Source organism: Antennarius striatus, chromosome 17 (genome assembly GCF_040054535.1).
Source record: "Antennarius striatus isolate MH-2024 chromosome 17, ASM4005453v1, whole genome shotgun sequence".
In the NCBI taxonomy this organism is placed as follows: domain Eukaryota; kingdom Metazoa; phylum Chordata; class Actinopteri; order Lophiiformes; family Antennariidae; genus Antennarius; species Antennarius striatus.
The window spans coordinates 2,914,830-2,938,127 of NC_090792.1; the positions used below are offsets into that span (position 1 = coordinate 2,914,830).

General features: G+C 38.5%; 1 protein-coding gene across 1 annotated transcript; it reads left to right on the top strand.

Annotated features, from left to right (window-relative positions):
* Positions 1–68: 68 nt before the first annotated feature.
* On the top strand, positions 69–9,898 carry eif4eb (eukaryotic translation initiation factor 4eb). The gene is made up of 7 exons (XM_068338222.1): positions 69–124; positions 2,919–3,022; positions 4,332–4,427; positions 4,556–4,619; positions 5,306–5,419; positions 7,983–8,122; positions 8,213–9,898. The coding sequence occupies exons 1-7, from the start codon at positions 107–109 to the stop codon at positions 8,325–8,327; spliced, it is 651 nt and encodes a 216-aa protein (XP_068194323.1). The 5' UTR covers positions 69–106; the 3' UTR covers positions 8,328–9,898.
* The last annotated feature ends 13,400 nt before the right edge of the window (positions 9,899–23,298 follow it).

Sequence of the window (23,298 nt, forward strand, 5' to 3'; positions counted from 1 at the left end):
CAAGCAGCCAGCCAGTAACGAAATACTGCGCATGTCCGCAAAGGGAGAGTCACGTGGTCAGAGTTTGGACCAATCAGCACAAACTTTCCTAAAAGAGATTTGTAAGATGGCGACCGCCGAACCGGTGAGTATTTTCGCCTAAAAATATCAAAACATATTTGGAAGCTTCTTGATTTGAGGAGAGGCCAATGTCAAATTTAAAGTTTATGAACCACGCAAAAAATATATCTAATGTGAAATCATGAGTTGTCAACTATGAGTGCGCTGTTTAGAGTAGTTTAAAGTTTGTCATCTGTGCCACGACCTGAGCGTAGAAGAAGAATGTTTGTGAATGGAGATGTCCCAACTTTAAGGCTGACGTTGCTGCTAACCGACGTGCCGTTCACCTCTGCCAAGAGAACCACAGAAACGTCCATTACCAAATGAGCTACTTTGGCTTTGTTTGAGTTAACCACTAAAGTGAATACCTAACTATCATGTTTTAAAACGTGTACTATGACTGAGTACCGTCCGTGAATTCGGCTGGTAAAACAACAACAACACACCATACTATACTATACTATACTATACTATACTATACTATACTATACTGTACTATACTGTACTATACTGTACATAGAAGTAGCTGTTTTGCAACTAACGTGAAGAGTAAAAAAAATGGATGAAAGTTGTTTGCTGGAATCTATAATATAATATTAGATATTCAGTATATTTTAGCGACACGTTAATAAACTAGTGAGTGGGTAAACTCTCTCATGCAAAGCATTGACTGGTTTATGAAACCTACAGCGAGTTCAGAACTCCATTTAATTCAAGGTAAAATGGTTGTAAAATGCAATAATTTAAATGCTGTGTGAATGGACTTTATATGTTGTTTTCTTTGACAAAAACAATTTGATGAGTAGTGATGAGTAGTTTTAAATGTCCGACCTGTCTCTGCTCACGTCACGTTGAAATGTCTACCAGATGTTCATATTGTGTTTCACTCGTGGACTCAGTGCTTGGACATACTTTTAAGAAATGACTTACCTGCTAAAACACAGGAACAGTCAGGGAAGGTAGAGTCCTTATAAAATCTGGTCTTTGTGCAATCACCACCGTTTTTTGCAATTTAAACAATATTATTTAATTCCCTTTGTGTATTAGGCAGAATGCACTATTAGTCAGTAATAATCGAATCAGACAAGAAGACTTGAAATAGCTCACAGCAACACATTTATTTTTTCAACATGCAACATACAAGTCTACTTTTATTAGTGCTGTATTCCGTCTTAAAATAATTTGACAGTAATTATCATCCCTCATAATAGCATACATTTACAATTCAAGCACCGATGCCATTGATTTATCTTTGCTCAAGAGTCCCCGTATTTATTTTTTTTCCTGTGTTGTGCATTTAAATAAGGAGCTTGGAGCCTGAACTTTAAAACAAACACCACTGTTGACCCAAAAGCACAAGAAAAGGCGTTGAGATGCAACACAAGAGTTAGGATACTGTTCAGTAGAGCTATGAGACAAAACAGGAACTTTTTGGCTGGAAGAGGACAAATGAAGCTTATGTTGAAAAGAGCACCATGGCATGAAACATGGCAGTGTGTAGTTATGTGTGTAGCTATGCTGTGAATTTTGCGTAACACACACAGTTACGCAATTTTGCGTAACTGCAGCACTTCCTTGACCAATGGAAACCTGTCCCATGCGGGAGGTGATAAGAATGTCCTCTGAAGGACATCTGAGATGAAATTGTCTCACCATCTGTGAAGAACCTGAAACATGTATGTAATTAAATTATGATACCAAACATACCTTCAAGAGGTTTCGATAAAGGTCTAGCATTAGATCAGGGGTGTCTAACTCATTTTCACCAAGAGCCACATCAGCATATCGGCTGTCCTCAAAGGGCCCGATGTAACTTATAAATGTAACTAAAAGTAACTCATTGTAATGTAACAAAAATAGAACTACTGTATAATGATAAATAACTGAAATAATTACTTATTCAAGTTACAAACATTAGTTAAACAAAAACTATGTTTGTTTGTTACTCTGTTATGACAGAAATCCTTTTAATTTGTCAGGTTACAAAACCCACAGAACTCATTCAAATAAGGATCAAACTATCCAAGAGCACAAAGAAAAAGAACATCAAACACAAGTTAGGACATTAACTGTGTTCGAAACGTTTTTGTCAATGTTAACATGGGATTAATTACTGCATTGTGGGAAATGTAGTTTTTGGTGAAAGCACACTTTTTTTAAAATCTATTTATGAACACACGCACCTTTTATGCACTCTAGGGCCACATAAAAAGATATGGAGGGCCACATTCGGCCCCTTAAGTTTGACACGTGCTTCTAGAGTGTCCATCACAGTCACCTGACTCGAAGCCAATACAAAATCTCTTGTGGGATTTGAAAAAAAAAAATACTGCAGCACAGAAACCCAGGAATACTACACAAGTGGAGGGCTTTGTCCATGAGGATTGGGCTAAGATTCCTCATGGAATGCTGCAGCCAAAGATCTCTACAAAGTTCCAAAGCTTCAGGATTGAACCATTTTGAAACTCTTAATAGTGAATAAAATTTGAATTTCTGCACGTTTTTGAAAGCAAAAGACTTGTTGTATTGAGAATTTTTTTGTTCTTGATTGATTTGCTTAAAGCAACTAACAAATTACCAACATAAATTCCGTATAAATCTCATAAATAATGACAGTTGATGATTTTGTGACTCCACTTCCAGCTGTGCATTACACCTATACAATCACAAGTTTTAATTATAAAGATATGATGTCATATTTTAGTCACAACATGTTTTTACCGGCCAGACTAGCACTACCGTGTATGATCTGTAGGAGAGGAAAGTCATTTCCCACTTCCCTCATACGATTCACTCATTCCTACATGACTGCTTCTTAGGAAACTAACCCAAGTCCAGCCCAGCCTGATGAAGATGCAGCTGAGGAAACCGGACAGGAGATTGTGAGCCCAGATGCCTACATCAAACACCCGCTCCAAAACAGGTTTGCATCTGCAATATGCATTGTTTGACACAGCGCTTTATTAAAGGGAGCAGTCCTACTTAGATGTTTCATCAGTAGAATTGAAAAATGATCCAAAATGCTGTGAAATCAAAGTCGAAACTCCTTCCAGTCCCACTCTGTGGACTTGTACTGAGTCCTAATTATTGTTGTCAAGCTGTCAAACTAAATAGTATTCACTGTCACAATTCAATAACTTTAAAGTTTGCTTTTTTGTTATTGCATAATTGTTAGTGTATTGTGTTACCAATTTCACTCTCTCCACATAGTAAAATGTTGTGTATGAATTTGCTGAGTAATTAAGTGGTAACTGGTCCAGACCCCACAGGAAACAAGCAGTAAAGAAAATGGAATGTTCAGCACAATTTTTATTTAATCAACAAGCATCTTATTTACTGTGCTGTTACATGAATTTGAAAATCCAGGTATTTACTTGCAACAGCTTCTAATATGTGATAATGTGCTGCTTCAATTATATATCTGTCATTCAGCTTTAATTTCTACTTTACAGACATGTGTGGTCAGTTTGTCAGGTTCAAAGAAATTGACTGACTGGTGACTGACACGTCACACAGCTGGTAAAGAGCTGAATGGCCCTTCCTCCACACAAAGGAATGGTCAGCTTGTATTATTAAAGTGAAACAGTTTCTATTTTTTAATCAGTAACCTGCCTCAAAAAAGAAGTCAGGATGCCAGCAGGCATGTGTGAACAAGTAATGCTAAGCGAACCTCTTGCACTCGTTGGAAAATGTCGATTCAACAATTTGTGAGTAACAAACATATTAAGAAAAACTATTTCTCAACATGAAAAAGTCATGCTTTTGAGTTAAAAACATAATCGGATCAAATGATGTTTTGGGTCCTTGATCATTTGAGAAAGCTCGGCAGGAAAACGTGTGTTATTCCATCCTTCACTGGTTCTCATTTGGAATGTGTTATCATTCCAAAACACCTGCCAAACCCACTGACAGACGAACTGCGTTAACGGTTTAATAATGTCATCGTAGGGTAGGGTTTTGTTTTTTTCACTACTGTTTCACACTCTAAAGAACTTAAGGGAGTCACTGAATGGATTCAGGGTCTAACAGGTATGGCACATTGTCAAAATTAATTGGAATAAGAGACTGATTGCTCGATTTAGAGGAGATTCATGGTGGCAGCATCCAGGTGCAGCTATACATTGCTCATTTGCTCCAAAGCTCAATGGATTTTGGATTCTTTTGTTTGCTTTCTGTTTAATTAGAGACCTGTTTCATTTATGCAAATTTCTTTCTCCATTTACACTCAACAGCTGGTCTCTTTGGTTCTTCAAGAATGACAAGAGCAAAACATGGCAGGCCAACTTACGACTCATCTCTAAATTTGACACGGTTGAAGATTTCTGGGCGTAAGGAGCAATAAATCTCAGCCTTTTTCATTTTTTTTAGCGTAACTGAAGCAGTAAAATGCCAAACTGCCTTGTGAGATACTGTTTAGTGGACTTGTTTTCTTAATGCAATGCTGTCGTTATTTCAGGCTCTACAACCATATCCAGCTGTCAAGCAACCTCATGTCAGGCTGTGATTACTCCCTTTTTAAGGTATGTTTGATTGATTTAATATATATGTAAATATGCAGAAAGAGAGGAGCTTTTGCATGCTAATATTCTAAAGAAAACCTTAAAAAATAGAATATCTTTTCTAGAAGTTCACATCTATCTGATGAGACGATATGTTTTGGCTAAAGCCAAAGAGGAAGGGGATATCATTTGAAAAACTGGTCTCATATTATTGTTTAAAACTGATTGTAAAAATTGTTGACTTTCATTTGAAAATCAAATAAGAAAAAAATTGAAGATGTTTCTGACAAAGGAATCAAATAAAGCTTTTGCAAACAGAACTGAAGTGAATTGTTGACAGAGATTTTAAGTCTAAACAGCAGTTTATGATTGGAGGAGAGACACAGGTAGGTAAAAAAAGGATTTTTGTGTTTGCCAAGTCTGAATTCATCCCCCAAAGAGTTTATTTAATCAAATGTGAGAGAATAATGAGCGGCATGTGTGGAACTTAGATGAGTGGCAGAAGCTGGATAGCATCCGCTTGAGCTTGTGTTTTTTAAGATAACTGAATCTAATTAATGGAAAAGTGGAAATCAAATCAACAGCATAGGAGTTAATGTACTAACACCTGTACAGTGCTCTGTTAAAACAGCTTTTCTTCAAGGCCATTTTCAGTATTTCTTGCCATGGTTTAGGATTCACATTGACATGTACAACTACCAATGCAGGAAGGTATTGAACCCATGTGGGAGGACGAGAGGAACAAACGTGGTGGGCGCTGGCTGATCACACTCAACAAACAGCAGAGGAGAGTAGAACTTGACCGCTTCTGGCTGGAAACTGTAAGTTTGTTGGTTAAACTTTGTGTCTTGTTCATTGTTGTTACCCAAATGAGTAAGTCTGTTTCTTTACGATCTGTCACCGATCAGATGAGTGATAGCATCCTTTCATCTAGTCTTTTTAATGTGCCATAAGGCTGTACCACTGTCAACATTTCCTATAATTACAGAACTTGCCACTGAGGTCTAGACATGAAAACTCTTCACAATGCAGAGTTTACTCTAAAGTTCAGTACCATGAGACTGTATAAGCAACAAAAAGGATGAAAAAAGGAGTTTCATGAATACATCAAGAAAATGCTCCTGAGAAGCATTAATAAGGGACAGGCAGTAACAGATAGAGGAAAATGAGGAGGAAGAGGAAATACTGAATGTTTAAAAACCAGACCGTCTATGTGGGGTGTCGGTGGCAGATAGAGGAACTGGCTGGAAAAGGCCAGTCAGAAGGATGAAACTGAAATGCTGGCAGTACATGAAAAGGCCCCAAGCATCAACTTAGTAGAGGCTGGGGTCAACCACAACAGACAGCATCCAAGGGGCAGTAAAGGATGCTTCTTTAAAAGTTCAGCACATAGGAGCAATATTAGGCTGCAATATTCAAGTTTGGGCAGTCTCTATTGCGAGGCATTGCTATTTGGCTGGGATAGAGTACAGGGGCATACAGTACTGTGTGAGCCAAGTATGGATTAGAAGTTCTTCAGTTTCAGTGGGAAACTCCACCAGAAGTGGTTACAACTTATTGGGAAAGTCTCACAGGATCCTGTGGGAAAACTTTCAGGCTGTTAAGCCGTTGTCCGACTCAGCAGACATAGTAGTAGTTAGAACAGCATCAAAAACTGACCTGATTCTATGAAGCTTGTAGGTGCATGAGCTCAGGAACACAAGGAAAACTGTTCATCCCTGCATCTACTAATACAAGTTAAGATCGAGCCCTATAATGTGTAAGCCATTTATCAAAGGCGTCCAGAATCGCAGCAGACTTTTCTGTACCCGCGCTCACCAGAGATGGACTAACACAGTTTGTTTTGTTGTTTTTATGGATGCTGTTTCCTCCAGGCTTAAGAGGAAATTGAACATCCAGATTTTTACCAGACAAAGTTCAAAAGTAGCGTCTGTGATTGTCGGTAGTGTGTGTGTGTGTGTGTGTGTGTGTGTGTGTGTGTGTGTGTGTGTGTGTGTGTGTGTGTGTGTGTGTGTGTGTGTGTGTGTGTGTGTTTGTGTGTGTGTGTGTGTGTGTGTGTGTGTGTGTGTGTGTGTGTGTGTGTGTGTGTGTGTGTGTGTGTGTGTGTGTGTGTGTGTGTGTGTGTGTGTGTGTGTGTTAGTGCCCGTGGCATGTGTAACTTTTACATCTGTGAAATTACTATTGCTACTGGAAGGTATATACAGATTTTGGAACACATGCTGTCATTCAAGTGTCATCTTTCACAGAGATGTTCATGTTGATTCCAGTGAACATGGAAGACTCATTCTGCTGCTATAGAACAGATAGAACGAGAATTACACTTCACTTTAATTTTTGCATTTCCAAAGTATGTTTCAACTTTCTTCATGGACCATCTCCATTGCTGTTCAAAGACAGCAGCTGAAACACGGCTGTTTTGTTTTTGTTTGCGTTACCAGGCTGAAGTTACTCAAATTCAAACATGATAAATATATTATTGTTGTTGTTTTGTTTTTTTAATCAAATTTGCCTCAGTTTTTAATGTAGATTGGACCTGTATCCAATATGTGATCATGTGACGTGAATGAGGAGAGCCTGATTGTAAGTCGGTGGTCATTTTGCATTTACACAGGCAGTGAGCATTGCTGTCAGCAGCCAATGCTGGCAGCACCTTAAAACAAACCTACCAGAGATGAGGCATGAAAACCACCATGCAGATTTTCAGCTGTTCATAAGCATTAGCTGAAATCATTAACAGCTGACAAAATCTCTTTATTGTCCTCCAGAGAAAAACATCACGCATGTATTCACCGCTACTTCATGCAGTTTGATTGAACACCATTAGTAGTAGTCTCTCAGTTTAGCATGCTTTTGCTGTGGGTGTCGCATATATCACTGATGTGTGTTTGAGAATTATGAAAGACCAGAGCTGATAAAAAACTAGTGAAAAATGAGCCCATGTTGTTCAAAGAAATGGTGATTTTACACAATAGTTAACAAGCTGCTGTCTTACTGTCCAACTATTGAAATGTTCTACAAGTATAAAATTCACAGTGAGTGTATATGTATTAAAACCAACAAAGTTTATCATTTTAAACATTCTATATCTTTTCCTTGTTTTATATTTTGTTATATTTAAGTTAAAAGGAATGTGAATATCATTCTGTTCTGTTTTATAGACATTTCTTTTACACACATTTGAGGCTGTATCAAAGGGATTGTTAGCAGTGACCTGACCAATGTCATGCCACTGGTATAACAATGAGTTTGGATTACTGATCATCATGTCATTTCTGTAGTAATGAAATGTGCAAGATCAGCACAAACCATTTCAAATATTGGTGGAATTGATTTATTTCCAAAAGCGTTTGTAATGTAAATTTCTTTTCTTTGTTCTATCACCAGCTCTTGTGTTTAGTGGGAGAGGCCTTTGATGAGTACAGCGATGACATCTGCGGCGCTGTGGTCAACGTCCGCACCAAAGGAGATAAAATAGCCGTCTGGACCTCAGACTATGAGAACCGTGAAGCAGTGACACACATAGGGTGAGGCTATATGTTGAAGTATTGACATCTATACGTACATAATAAATACAGGCGGCGCATCCGCTGATGGGCTTATTTTGCTGTCAACAGGAGAGTTTACAAGGAGCGCTTGGGGCTTCCCATGAAGATGACTATTGGCTACCAATCTCACGCTGACACATCCACCAAAAGCGGTTCAACCACCAAGAACAAATTCATTGTTTGAGAAATGCCCTTCATGCCTCTTTCATTTCCTTGTCTTATTTGTTGTTGTTGGTTCATATGTTTACTCTGCTGCAAAGACTCTTTGGAATGCAATCTAGAAGAAAAAGCCCAGTCCAAGACTAGATGCTCTATATCTCCATATCCTGCACAGGACGTAAACAACAGGAAAAAAATCATGGGAAACAAAAAAACACAAATCTTCCTAAACACTAATAATGAGAGGTATTAATAATAGAGGATATTTAGAGGGCTGTGTACTCTACTGAAGTAAATTATGTTGTTTGTTGTTTTTTTTTATTCAGGGAAATGCAAAAAAAAAAAAAAAAAGAAACTTGTATATTTGTCCCCCATTTTCTACAGCATTTTTAATTTGCTGTAATCTTTCATGCCATTAAACCCTTTTAATTTATTATTAAATTCCCTGCATATCAGTAGAGTAGACCTTTATTTTATGCTTTGCCTGGAACTGCTGCACATTATCAACCTTTAAAGTATTTCATGACTCACATTAATTTGAGTTTTAATGTAAGTAAAATGTTGTTTTTACAGCTATTAGTTCTCAAATTGCAGCCGGTAATTGGTACATTCCTTGTCTTTAATGATTTTGCTTCATTGACTTGCAGTGGTGCTGTGTGGTAGATTCTATCAAATCTATTTGCTGTCGATTTTTAGCAGCTGAAGATGTTTGTAGTAAACCATCCCATCATTTCTTTACAGTGGGCTACATTCTCTCACATTGTGGACAATGAACGCTGAAGGAGATGTGATCAATCTTCAAACAACGCCTAGCTTGTGCAAAAGTGTCAAATTTAAACCTACCCAACCCCCAGCCCATATTTCTTAGATCCATTAAAATGTCACTATAAAGAGAACATCGAAAGAAAAGGTTATTTCGGCCAAGATGGCTTCCGAACTCAGTTCATTGCCACCTTTAAAAATGTCACTTCGATATCACAAATGTCATCACGTTCTCAGGATTGGCATTCTTTAAGCCAGCAGGCTTGACTAGATCCTCGTTGATTTGATGAAGCGTTAAGTGACTGTAGAAGCTTCATTAGGTCCTCGTTTAAGTTATGGCATGGTTGTGATAGTAACCTTTAAATGCCAGCTCATATGTCATGGAAGATGCTTTGCATGCACCCACCTAAATAATAAACACAGTAGCAAGTAGAATATATGTTTATAGCGCCTTTCATGAGCAGTCGTCACAAAGTGCCTCTTAAATAAGTTGATACCACTCGTGGTGATCATCTCACATCCACTTTGTAGTATTGTGGTCGGGGGTAGAAAATTTAGTGAATAATGAGTCAATAACCTGCGCTGACCAATAATCAATGAATGGAATTCTAAGATGAGTGCACCCTTACTACTCCAGCTTTACATTCATGATAGTAGTCAAATGGACAATGCCTGTAAGTGATTTCCAAAATAAGATTTCATTACCTCCGAGGTATTGAGTCGTATTCACAACATTTCAGTTGTTTTCAAAGTATTTGTCATCTGATTTTGCTTCAGTAATCTTAATGTTCCAGTATGTTATCTGTAGTGTGAATATTAAAAATTTTAGCAAATATCTAAGCTCCTCTTTGAGTCTCATCCTTTGTGAGAATTGATGAATGCGTGTTGTGGGTTTACATAAAATAAAAATAAAATAAAATCAGTACAGCTAAACTAAAGCAGTCTGATGTAATAATTAATGGTGATGTCATTCTGGAGGCATGATGTTAAGTGATTTTGAATTCCGTGTGTGTTACAGGTGGGATGAATTTATCAGCAAGGCATCTGATAACATCTGACATCTTAATATTTCTTTTTTAAACGTGACTAAAACCTACCGTAATTAAGAGTGAAGCCTTTTGGTGTGTGTGGGATTTTTATATTTTATGTTTCTCATTTTATGAAAAATATTCAGCTTTGGTTATTCTGAGTGCTTATTTAACCCAAAAAGTATGGCAACAGCTTGTGTGAGGTTGGATTTTAAGGATATGGTATGAACTATTCTTCCTTTGACTAAATGCACAGCTAGAATAATGCAAAATAAATATATACTGTATAATATACACAAAATGTACTAAATTATAGTGCATGTCAAGAGCTTGAAATCCTACCTTCTACGGGCCAAGATGTAAAGTTACATCATGAAAAGAAAGTTGCATTTTGAATTTGTTGCAAACTGTGCACCAACACATAAATATATCTTACATTATTTCTGTTTTGAACGTTAATAAAATCCCAAATGTTTGTGCAGACAGGTAAACACAATCCTACCAACAGTCACTTTATTAAAAGGGGTGACAGACTAACCTTGGCAGCAATGAATGCAATCAATGTGCTAAATTGAATTGAACACAGTTTCTCAGTCTCCAGTCGACCTCTGTAGCTGCAAGGCCTCCTTGTTTTCCAATGAGAGGCACTTATCAAAATCCCAAACTCTCTGATGTGAGACAATGGGTCGAATCAATCGGACAGAAGGACATAATCCAGCAGGGGAAATATGAGCCGTTAAAATCAGAAGGGACTTCCAAAAGAACGTCTGCTTTAGAGCAGAAGGAGCCAAAAAAATAAAATATTGCCTTACAATATTTGTCCATCTGACTCGTTATGGGCTTCTCTGTTGATGCTGTGGCTCCAGGCAAGTTTTAATAGGTAATCATTTCACTGCTGTCCATCACTTTACACTGGAGGGAGCTGCAACGTCATTTAACTTTAAACTAGTGTTTTCTAACAGTGGGCAGAAATGGATTTATTTACAGCCACATGTCTACATCCTGCAGGCATTTTCTAACAAGGCAGAGATTTAGATGCTCAGTGTTGTGTGAATTACACTGCAGTTTTTGTGTGTCTGATTATTTCCTATCTGCATAATGTTTGAAGCTCATAGATCTGAGGAGAGAAATTAACTGAGCTAGCAGATGATGAAAAGTCTACTGTGTTTGTGGGGAATTTAAGACAATCAACAAGAGCATAAACCATCAAGTAGGACTTTTGTGTGTGTTTTGCAATAACTGCTAACATAATGGGTGAATGCCGACGTCTATAAACAGAGCATACGAAGAGAGATCACACATTAAAATTCAAAGAAATGTGTATTACGTTCAGTGTACATGCTGCGAGTAGCTATAATGAGGACATTACATTGAGTAATAGTTACAGCTAAAGAAATTGAACCATTTCTGAGGCTCATTTCTTTACCATGTCGGCATTCTGTTTATAACTGATCGATTTCCCCTGGGTCAGTTTGGACGATCATTTCTCTCCAAGCCTCGTAAGATCAATGGCTGAAAAATGCGGAATTGGATTAAATAAATGAGAATGGTAATCAGAGCAGCAGTTAGCCTACTTTGTGGTTTTCAGACCGAGAGTTCTTGGCTTACATTTCAAGCCTGAACACATGCACTTGACACACATATATCAAGAGGAACCCATGAGACGCCATCGCTCATGAGCGCAGAGCACCAACCTACAGTGTAAAGCCTTCATTGAACACATTGTTGAGGTTTCAGTATTGAACCAAGCTCCCAGTACATCAGGCTGAGGCTGAGGGTATGTTCTGTATAGAAATCCGAACTCCTGACGGACACCTAGGAAAGAAAATTCATATTTCCCCATGTTTGCCTCCCATTGTTGGCTCCCCAGTGCAGTGTTAGATTGATTTTAACATTTACCTGATGGAGCACCTGGCAGTTTCACTGAGCTTCAAACCTGATCTCACCATCATTGATTCTGCTCAGAAGATTGGGTCCCAGTTATGTTCTGGATGATTTTAATCCTCTCCTGACCTGGGTCAAGGATATCCCACACTTATTTCTCGTTGGTCAGAAGTTCTCTTGCTCCAACCAGCTGCACTAACATAGAAAGATACTGCAGAGTTTTAAATTCTAATAAATGTTTGGTATTTTCACAGTAATTTTTATTCATGTGACATTTTTTTTGTAATCTGTTACCCTTTTTAGTAATTTCAGCAAACTGTTTTGTCCTCTTCCTCTGTACTTTGCAAATTACAAAATTGACATTAAGTGTGCATTACATTGACTGGAATGAGTGAATGAGTTTTTCAGGAACCTCACTGCTGATAATTTGATTTACCCTACGGTTATTTGCTAATAGCTATAATCACCAGTGAAGGTACCTTATTAAAATGTTCTTTAAGACTCTTTTCAAATAAAAGGACGCATCTATGGCTTTTCTACAGATGCTTCAAACATGAGGAAAAAAAAAACATTGTCTCTTTTGCTTGCTCCACCTGTCCGAAAATATTTCTTATGAAGCACCGTTTAGATTTGCCTCCAACGATGATGTCACCGTAGGCGTTGCACTTCTTCCAGGATGGAGACATTACCACTGCTCAGAGTTCGCTCTGCCCTCAAGGACGCACACTGGGGCAAAGCGGAGTTGCTGGCATGAGGTAATTAAAATTTTAAGCCACGCAGACGGTTTATGACCAGCGGTCAACAAATGGGTATACAGGCATCCTAAAAACATTTTAAAAAACGTGGTGTTTTTAGGCAACAAAAACTAATTTTGAGGACTTCAGGGCCATGGGGACAATTTTTAATAAGAGTGTAATATTATAGCTTTAAAAAGCAGGAGGGCTGTGACACCGCAAGAGAAAAATATTGGTGTGAAGAGCAAGTGACCGAAAACTTGAAATGTTATTTCTGTTTAAATGTGACAGTCAATGAGTTTAAGCATTTTGCAAAAAGCTTGAGGTTATTTAGTAAATTATATTTGTCATTCATTGAGCTGAGCATTCATCTGATTTTCAAAAGATGGTGAGGTCACAGCTGGCAGGGTCACACACACGCTGGAAATAATTAGTGCAACCCTTTGTTATGTTTCATGGTTTTTTGCGAAAGCAGTTATGTAATAAATTGACTAAGAATGATAGAACCATGCATTCATTCTCTATATCATTCACTTGAGACGAATGAGCTGTGCATTATGTTCCACTCACGATCCACTGGTGAGTGAAAACACTGGCATGGCTGAGAAACCGTGAAATTGAATTTTTTATTACTCCAATGACTTGCACTGGATTAAAAACTCAGATAAAAATGTAATACTGTAATACAGTGATTTTTTTTTCTCATCATTAACACAAACTGTCTTAAATAAGAAGGACGTAATCATTTTAAATCCCATACTTTGATCCAGATCTCTTTACCCTTCTTGAGATTCCATCTCTCCTCTCTCTTTTCCTCTGTTTGCTTGATTCCATCTGCGTGAATTGCATGTTTCTGCTTTCTCTTTCGCATAAAATGACAATTGGGACAACAAAGATGTAAAAAGTGAATAGTTTCTCATCTATGTTAAAAAAAACAACAACATTCTGTAACAGTCCCAAAACAATTACTATCACCATAAGGAGATTATTAACTGTTGTATCCTTTTATCCACAGCTTTGACCACGGGTGCTCACACTTTTTCAGCATGCAAGCTACTTAAAAAAGGACTAGGTCAAAATGATCTACTTACTACAAAAACGCAAAACATAAATGTATTTATAAATATATTGAGAATTTTTTTATATGCACCATTTATGGTGATAATGAGCCCATATTGCACAGCACATTTTTTGTCATTTCCCCAAATTTACTCTAATGACTTGCACTGAATGGAATCAGCCAGGGATGCAGAGTTCGGACAGCAGCTGGTGACAGCCAGCCTCAAGTACACTTCCAAATGATCATCAGTCACGATGGAATGGTATTTGGACTTAATGATCTTAATGTGGGAAAAGGCTGACTCACATAAATAAGTGGAGCTAAATGCAGTCAAGGAGGTAGCACGTTTTCCTCATGGTGGGATACTTTTCCTCTCTGAGTAAGTTCCAGAACTCTCCTTGAGCCGTGGACTTCAGCTTGATGTTGGTTTGTAGCTTTGAGGAGAGATGCTGCAACTATCTTTTGAAAGCATCAACTATTTATTAATGAACTTAGTCAACCTGCTTCAACGACGGACTTCTTGGTCTGGTGAGTCACCCAGAACGATGCTTCGATGGTGGCTTTCGCTTTTAAAATTGGCTGTGGGAAAACTGACTTCTGTCCAGACAACTGGCTTTTTAGTTCCTTCACTTTTCTCTTACTCGGATCGTTTTTTGGCAGAAAATTGGTGTCAGTTTCTGTGCACAGTCTGAACCCTTGATTACATTAAAGCTGTATCTTAAACCTAGATCATGTTAAGCATAGTGTTTCAATAATATGTGATTTAAAAACTTCTGTTCCCTTGAGGGATGACAGTGATGAAGTTGATCATTTTATTTGTTTGAAGCCATTTGACTGCAGTCATCATCAATGTAGCACTTTGCGTCTAACCTTGTTTGATTGGGTCAAGATTTTATTGATTAAGTTGATCAAACTGATTTGAAATGTGGGTGTATCAAGGGGCGGGGCCAGATGTATGTATGTATATATGTATGTATGTATGCTTTTTATTCACTACTTTAAAACCATGCTCCTAGACACTCAGTGAATTAAGTCTATCATTCATTCTGCTTTTAGCACAGTTCTGATGTCCACAGAACCCTGGGGAAATATCTGGCTCTGTAACAGCATGCCCCCAATATGCTCACCAGCCACATGCTACCATGTAAAATGAATAAAAACAAGTAAATAAATAAAAGCACAATATAAAAGGAGGTGTCACCGCAAACAACATTTTCCTCTTACATACAGTAATTTGATCCAACACATTAGATGATGTTATAAAGGTATGGTTTATCCTATTAGTAGAATAATTAGTTAATCCACCTTGGTTGAAATTATATTATTATTTAAATATTTGTGAGCCTCCTATTACATTCCATGAGAAAGTGTACCTTTTAAAAATGTGCTTTCTGAGTGTGAGGAAGTGAGTGGATTTATTCCAGTAACTAGAAACTGAGGAAAGGATGTGATGCTTTCGAGCACAAAGGCTGGAGGAAAGGACGTAGTGGTGACTATCATACTGGTCACTACTGCCCTAGAAGGACTGGATCATTACTGACACATTACAGACAAAACATGGAGGTCCTTGAACACAGCCTTCTAATGAGAGAATCATGCTTCAGTAGCAGTGTGTAGGTGTGTGCTTCTGTGTGTGCATCTCTCAATGAGAGCATATTTGTCAAAGGCGCATCCAGAGGGAAGCCCTATCCTTAATGCGATAATGTTTTACTGATTTTTATCTGTTTTTATTGGGGTAGATCTAAGAAATTATTAATTCATTTCATTTGGCACACATTCATAAAACCTGTGTTAGATGTAATTGTCTGCAGGCTAATAAAATCACGGCTGCGTGTGTCAGCTGTCTCGATGCCTCCAGCCCTTCTGTCACTGCCTTTGTGCACACGGTTCACTCACCACCTGATTCAGCCTGCAACTTTTCAACACCCACCTCTGAGCCACTTGTCACTTTTTCCATGGTTGATGTCGCTCAGCAATTCCCAAACAGTGTGCTTTTGTGTAAAACTATATAAATGATCTGGTTGTGTGAATTTCAAGTGCACATCAAATTTACTTTGTTTTGCTTAATTGCTCCTCTGAGGCGTATACACCATAGTTTAGCTGGAGCTGCACAACTGCAGCTGAAATTCTACAATATGTCGAGCAAAATTAACATTTAAAAGTAATTATATACAATGCTATGAAGATCTTCAATGGAAACCGAAGCCTTAATTAAGATTATTTTATATTTTACTGTCTTTTAAGTTTCTTGAACACATTTTAGCTCAGCAGACAAGGCTTTTTAAAATTTAACATTGATTAGCTAATCCTTAAAATTATCCCTATATGCTGGATGGCATTAAGATCAGGTTGCATGTTCCCCCTGTCATTCCATTTATGACCCGCTTATTGTTCTGTGGTCTGAATCCTCATTCTCTAATCTCGGTCTCCATGTTCTCATTTTCCACATATTGGTGGTAAAATGATTTCATTTCTCGTATTGAGCGCCCGGCCGCTGGTTATTAGAGGTGGTCACCTTGTTTTGCTGCTCTCTTCTGACCAATTTTCTCCCCCCCATCCCCCCCACCCCCCCACAATGCAGTGAAAATGAACAGAGGTGACAGGGTTCTTTGCAGGTTCTAAGTCACAGTCCGTCACTGAAATGATTAATACTCCTGTTTCATATGCAAACAAGAAACTTTATTATCCCCCTTTTAACATCCTGAATCTTTTTGCATTTTAATGAAGAACAGAAATTGGGGATTTTTTCTAAATAAAATGAGATACTTAGTGATTATTAGGAGGATTAAAATGCAGTAAAAGTCCCATGAGAAGAACTTACTTATGGGTACAAAAATATTCAGTCATTACTAAATGTCAAATTACACTGGATACTTTTCAGGAAGCGGGGAGCCTCTGTCTGCATGCTGCCGGTATACTTCGGAGCATGACCTTTAAGCTGATTTCTGATTGCGAAAAAAGTGGCAAAACCCAACCTGAGTGAACCCCCCAGCAACATCAGCATGGCAGACCAAATCAGCTGGAGGTGCTGTTTTCTAAAAGGCGAGCTGTCATGGAACCTGACGTGATACCTGAGGCCTCACGCGACCTCGCTTTAGCTTACAAAACCACCAGGGGGCTGGTCAGACATTAGCGAGGGGATATGGTCCTACCTTTGGTGGAGTCAAGGTAGATTTGGATGTCCGACCTTTCGCTCTTTCTGCCTCAGTATAGTTATCGATGATTTTTTTTTTAAAAGAAGAATGAAAAGGTCTGTTAGTACCAGAAGATGTCCACGCAATAAGGCTCAAGTCAAGGTTCTGTGATTGTTTGCTGCAAGTAAACTTGGAAGTGCGCCGTCTGTTGTTTCCGCCTTCCTGCACAACGTCAGAGCGAGTAGAGGTGACATTTCTGAGAGTCACAAGCCAGATGCTTGTAACCCTGAGGGTCCATCACCACTAGGGACACAGGAAGTCCGTGATGCTGAGGATCGGTGCTGCAATTCATCTTTAAATTAGCCTTGTTGCTCCTCTTGCATTTAAATAGATGCAAAGCACTTGTTATTTCCTTGAGTCCTCTGTTGTATTTGAACAGTCAGCGTCCTCAGTCTTTTTCTAGCATTTGCATTTTCTATCTCTGTAGAAGAAAAAAGAGATGTTCTTTTTGCAGGAATTGGAATTATTTCAGGGATTATGTGGGACATTTGCATCTTTGTCTTATGCCCATGGTGATAAAAACATTTTTTTTCATAATATCCTATGAAAATGAAAGTTGCATTTCCAGTAACAACCCAAAAAGACTTTAATTACTCACGCATATGTATGTGTTTCTTCCCAGTACACCAATAATAGGTCTGCTACTGTGCGTAAGCATCTGGTTTTAATAATTACAAGTATAATTTGGGTCAAATTTGAATATTGTAGAAGTGATTTTTACTCCATAAGGCATGAATATTGTCCTCCAGATCTGCCAGGCACTCCTCATTTATGAAAGAGCTGGCAGTCTCAAATTAAGTTTTCAGTCTCCTCTACTGACCTTTTTGAGTTAGATTAAAAAAATGAAACTCAAATGTCACGTACCCAATGCTTGAATCGCTTGGGATGTTACCAGAGTGAAATAATACTTCTTGTTTATCAATCCAAAATGTCAAAAATGCAAGTCAATTATAATAATATCCCTTTCTCCATAAATGTTTGGTATTATTCAAGGAAATATTTGTTCGTGGAGTCTGCAGACCTAAACGGAAGAGAAGCAGTTTTATCATTAGCAGAAATAGTTGAGGGATGAAAAAGAAGAATATATCTGTTTTTAATCGTGATCTTTAATTATCATATTGTTGGCTCCAGGATTGTCTGTTCTCTTATCTGTTATATATCCTGTTATGTCCATGTTTGAGAACACACAGTTGATAAAACCACTCTGATCTCTTTTCTCTCTGTCACGTGTCGTGAGACATCACCCAAGCATTTAACCTTTCGACAGAAATACTTTTTTTCTTTGAACTCATTTCATAAAATTCTTCAGCTTGACTGTCTCCACCATTTATGCTACACTGCAACCAGATCTGATCTCTGCAGTTGCCGGATGAAAACTCCGGTGCTGTAGGTCGCTACATGAAGTACAATCCTTTTTGAACCCTATGGGTACACAACCAAGAACGGGTGTCTCCTTGATTTGGGAGCTGTAGGAATCTTTGCTGCTCCAAAAAGGACAAGAGCTCCATCAGCGCTGTCACTGTCTGTATCGAATGTATAATCTGCTTTTCATCTGGATGAAAGTGTAGAAAAATGCTGCCATAGCCAGGAGCTGCAGGACGTCCCGACAAAGAACAGGAACCCTCAATCCAAAGCAGCTGAAACTTGTTTCTAAGTGAAAGAAGTTTCCATCTTTGCGTCCCTTCAAGATAAGTAAGAGATTTTAAAAAAAAAAAAGGGTGACTAATGTGTGTGCCTATTTGAATGCATTAGAAAATAGTGAGTCCTTTCCACAGCAGCCAGAGGGAGCTGAGCATTCTTTGATTCATCAGACAGAGGGCTCTGTTCGTACTTTAAAAATGGGATTTGCTATTTCAATTTAAGCATCCATACATGATCTGTTATCTATTATTAGCTATTAATTAGGAAGAACTAGTTAATAAGTGATATATTCATTCTTGATTAGTTTGTCTGTTTCAATCTGCTCCTCTTTTGTTTCTTAGCTCAGAATTTTGTGCTCCCAAAGGTTTAGGAAAATCTCATGTAAGCCATCATGGACTGTTTTCTCATAGCTATTTGCTGTGAAAAACATTTTGTCTGTCTCACTTGATCACTTGTTGGCTATCCTTCTCATCTCTGTGTTCCCTTCTGTTTGTGATTTGGAATCAATCTGGTGTGGAATCGGGGCCAACATTTATATTTACAACCACGACATGTCAACAGGCCCCAGATTAAATGAAACATCCTGCGTGTCCACACCCCCAATCCGGTTCAGAACCGCACACGAAAGCAACGTTTAATGAGGCTCGTTTAAAGACATGCTGTAGAAAGAAGGTTAACATAAAACATTTGGGAAAAGTGGAAAAACCAATGGTAGATTAGGAGGAGTGAACTACAGACCACCACCTTATCTATATTCAGTCTATATTTAGGACACACACAATATTCCAGGTGTGACATTGGAACAGGTTTTTAAAGAAACCTCAAGGACATAAGCATCTTTAAAAAAAAAATCCCAGCACCTCAAACTGCCCATGCAGCCATCAGCAATGGGAGATATTCTTTACCTTCTCATGCACTTTCCTGAACTCAGTTCGGTTTTTGTACATCACATGAGAGAAAGTAAAAGTTGTTCTCCAATGTCAGAAGAACAAATTATTTTCTCTGATATAAATTCTCTTCAATCCCATAGAATTTAAATCAAAATGATTGTCTTGAAACAAAAAGAACTAATAGAGATGAATTCCTCTGCAGTGAATTAATCTCTTAATGCAGTGATTTTGCTTTGGCTTGTTTTAATTAGTCTGTTTCAATAAAGCCTCAATACATCTAATGAAATGCTTTCTTTGCGTCTGCTAAATTTGATACGAGTTAACGTAATTAGAGCTGCTGTGTGCAACAACAAATAAAAAAAAATAAAAAAAATGAGATGATGCATGAACCAAGAAGAGGAAATATTTGATCTCAACGCTGTGAGTAATAGCAGTCAGATGAATTATGAAGCAATAAAAAGTGTGAATAGCTACAGACATTCTGGGTTATCCTTTATTTCCTCCACAACATGGTTTGTCAATGATGCCAGGACAGCTTCTGCTCCTCCTTGCTCTCTGGTTTCCATCTTTGCTGCTTCTATTTTGGTCTCCCTCTCAGTCCAAAAGTGTCAGGCGGTGCAGGAGGGAGACTGGAAAGCCAGTCTCTCACAGTAGGGACAGAGGCATACAGTTGGGATGTCTAGCCAGAACCCCAGAGAGATATTATCCCCACAGGTGCATGCAAATGGAGGGGGTGAAATCAATTTTCCTGCCATCCTCACAACAGTAACACAGACACGCACACACCTTCTATTTTAATCTTTCCATAGACTTCATTTAGCCACCAATACCCACTCAAAGACGAAGCATAACTTCAGTTAGACCGTTAAATATAATGAGATTCTGCAGTCGCACCTTAAATGGCTTTTAATGACTCTGCTGGTTACTGGTCTACATTTATGTAGAGAGACCATTAATGTCATGTACAGTGTGTTTGAAATAAAAACCATCATCCTCCTTCTTTCCTGGTCATCTTCATCTGGTTCACATCAGGATGAAAATGCTCTTACATGTATCTTCCATCTTCATTATGCCACATGCGGCCCGCGGGTCCCCTGTGACTTAGTTACAGGAGGGGAGAGGGTTTCACTGAAGATTAAAACAAGGGGAAAATGAGGGGGAGCACAGTGTGTCAGTAACAAGCATGGAGGGTGAGAATGGATGAAAGCTGATTTTGGATCAGGAGTCACACAGAGCAGAGGAAGAAATGAAAAAGAAATTTAAAACAGGGAGGGAATGGAGGCAGAAACAAAAAAAGATCCCACTGGAACTCCCCCTTTTTCAGGTGCTCTTCAATGGTTAGACAGACTGATTAAGTTAAAGAAGAGATTCCCCCCCCCCCATTCCAGCAGCACACCAGCCGTCTTGTGGAACAGGACTTCCAGGGAAGTCTTTCAAAATAAAATGTAAACATTAAATGTTCATGACAAAATAACTCCGGTTTTCTTATTCCTGTTTTCTCTCATTAACTAGTTGTAAAGCAGGAACGACTGGACAGTGCTCCCCCAGTAAAATCACATCCAGCCCCCGGTCTGATCAGGTCCTGATTTATGAGTCAGGCATCGACCTGCTCGTACAACCTGGGTAATGTTGAAGTCATTGCTCTGATTTAATGGTGCGTCTCTTTCAGGAGGGATTGATCAGAGAATTGATGGGTGCTGGTCGTCATTGAGAAACCTCTGGGTTGATGCTAATGTGACATTTTGATGTGATTCCACGAGAATTAATGTAGTCATCATGATCTTCCTCCTTTCCTCTGCCTCTCTGTATGTTTAAGAGACGCCTGATGATAAATCTCTTGTCTGCGCTTTTGTGTTCTGATATTAAGGAGTACCACCTTTGATTTTATTGAAAATTAATGAATAATTAAAGGCAGCCATAGATCGACATTAAAGATGAACCTATGTAGACGTATGTAGCGTGATATGTGGTAAAAAAAACACAAAATAAGAAACAGTGACGTGCGGTGAGGTTCATGGCTGGTGAGGCACATTTGAAAACTTGTTATGTTGTTACCTACAGGTTTTTTTATATGTTAAGTTTACTTATAAATGAAGTCCATCTGCAGCTCCTTCTGAACAAAAGCATTGAAAAAAATTTCGAGTTGAGATGTTATCTTTCATTTTTATCGTAAGGCAAGGCGAGCGGAAAACAAATAAATGGGATCACTTGACTCGCTGACAGTCGATTGTAGTTTACTGTCACTTCCAAGGAAGAGGAATCCTCGGCTGAATCTCTGGGATCACCAGCGCCCCCTACCATGAGTAAAGAGAACTGTGTGCCTCAATTTGTGTCTCTTCCCGGCGGTTTCAGGAAGTTACACTCATGTGAAAATTCTGTGATTTTCATCTATAAGTAAAAATAACTTAAAATTGATGATGTTAAACGGAAAATAACTGCAGACGCTCCTCAACTTCTGTTTTAGTTACGTTCCGAACGGCCAAACGTAACGTGAAAATGAACGTAAATTATTACTGTACGTTCCAGTAATGTGTGACCCTTCATACTGTATATACATCTATAAATTCTATTTTGTATCTTATAAATACTCCTAAATCATTAATTATAAACATGACACTCTAAAATGATAACATTAATTTCAAATAAATACGACGTCTTAACACGAGGGTAACACGCGATGAACTGGGAAGAGGCAAGGCACATTCAGTCTGTCGTTTCTGATCGTTTCAACATCTCGTACTACCGAAAGCGCGCTATACTCAAAAATTCACTCACAACATTTTTTTTTTTACAAAATTATTTTACAGTCGGTTCAAACGTAACATCAAAAAAAAAATGTAAAACAAATGAACGTAAGTAGAGGAGCGTCTGTATATAATTCAATCATTTATGATCCTCTGACCGCACATCGCTGATGAGAAAGTAGGACGGTGACGGCCGCCGCGTCTTGTCTATGATTCTTTATAGGTGTCTCCCAAATTAGGACTGATGAGGAGGGTGGGGTCGCAGATGTAGCAGCATATATCTGCGTCCTGATCCCTCTGCCTAGGTGCTTTTTGGTTCCTTGCTGCTGTCTGCCTCTGTTGCTGCTCAATCGAATATATCTTTTGTTAAATACAACTTTATAAATCATCATTATTGTTGGACCAAGTTACGCCTCCATCCTCCCTCACTATATGGTTACTCCAGGCCGTAATAAGGACTCACAACAAGAAACAAAATGTAAATAAACTGCTGCACAATGTGACAATGTATTGATAAAGAGAAGCAAGGCAGGCAACCAAAAAAATGCACTGTTTAAAACCAATTAGACCAAATACAGCCTGGACGGGCCCGACAGGGCTTGTATCAGAACTCAGAGGACGTCCTGCTGAAGGACAAAACGTGAATATGAAATATTTTAAATTTGTCAAAATATTTGTTCTGAGTGTTTTGTTAGGGACCAGCTGTAACGGTTCTCTCATGTTTTTTTTATTGCCTGTGGGTCTGAGAGGATTGTAATTTCAAACAAACTCTACCATTTTCAGTGGATCAGAGTGACGTCAGCCACTTTTTTTTTCTCATCATTGATTTGTTTCAATTAAACTCATGTTATATTTCATTTCAGGCTTTTACTCTGAAGGTTTCCGCCTCCTCAGCCTCCCTGCAGCTGCAGCTGCTGACTTGATGCATCTCTATCTCTCTCTCTCTCTCTGTCTCTCTCTCTCTCTGGCTAACTCTAGCTCTCTCTACCACCGTCACCCACCTCGGTGCTGATGCCTCATTAAACCCGGAGCTGCTGTCATGAAGCATGAGCTGTCTGG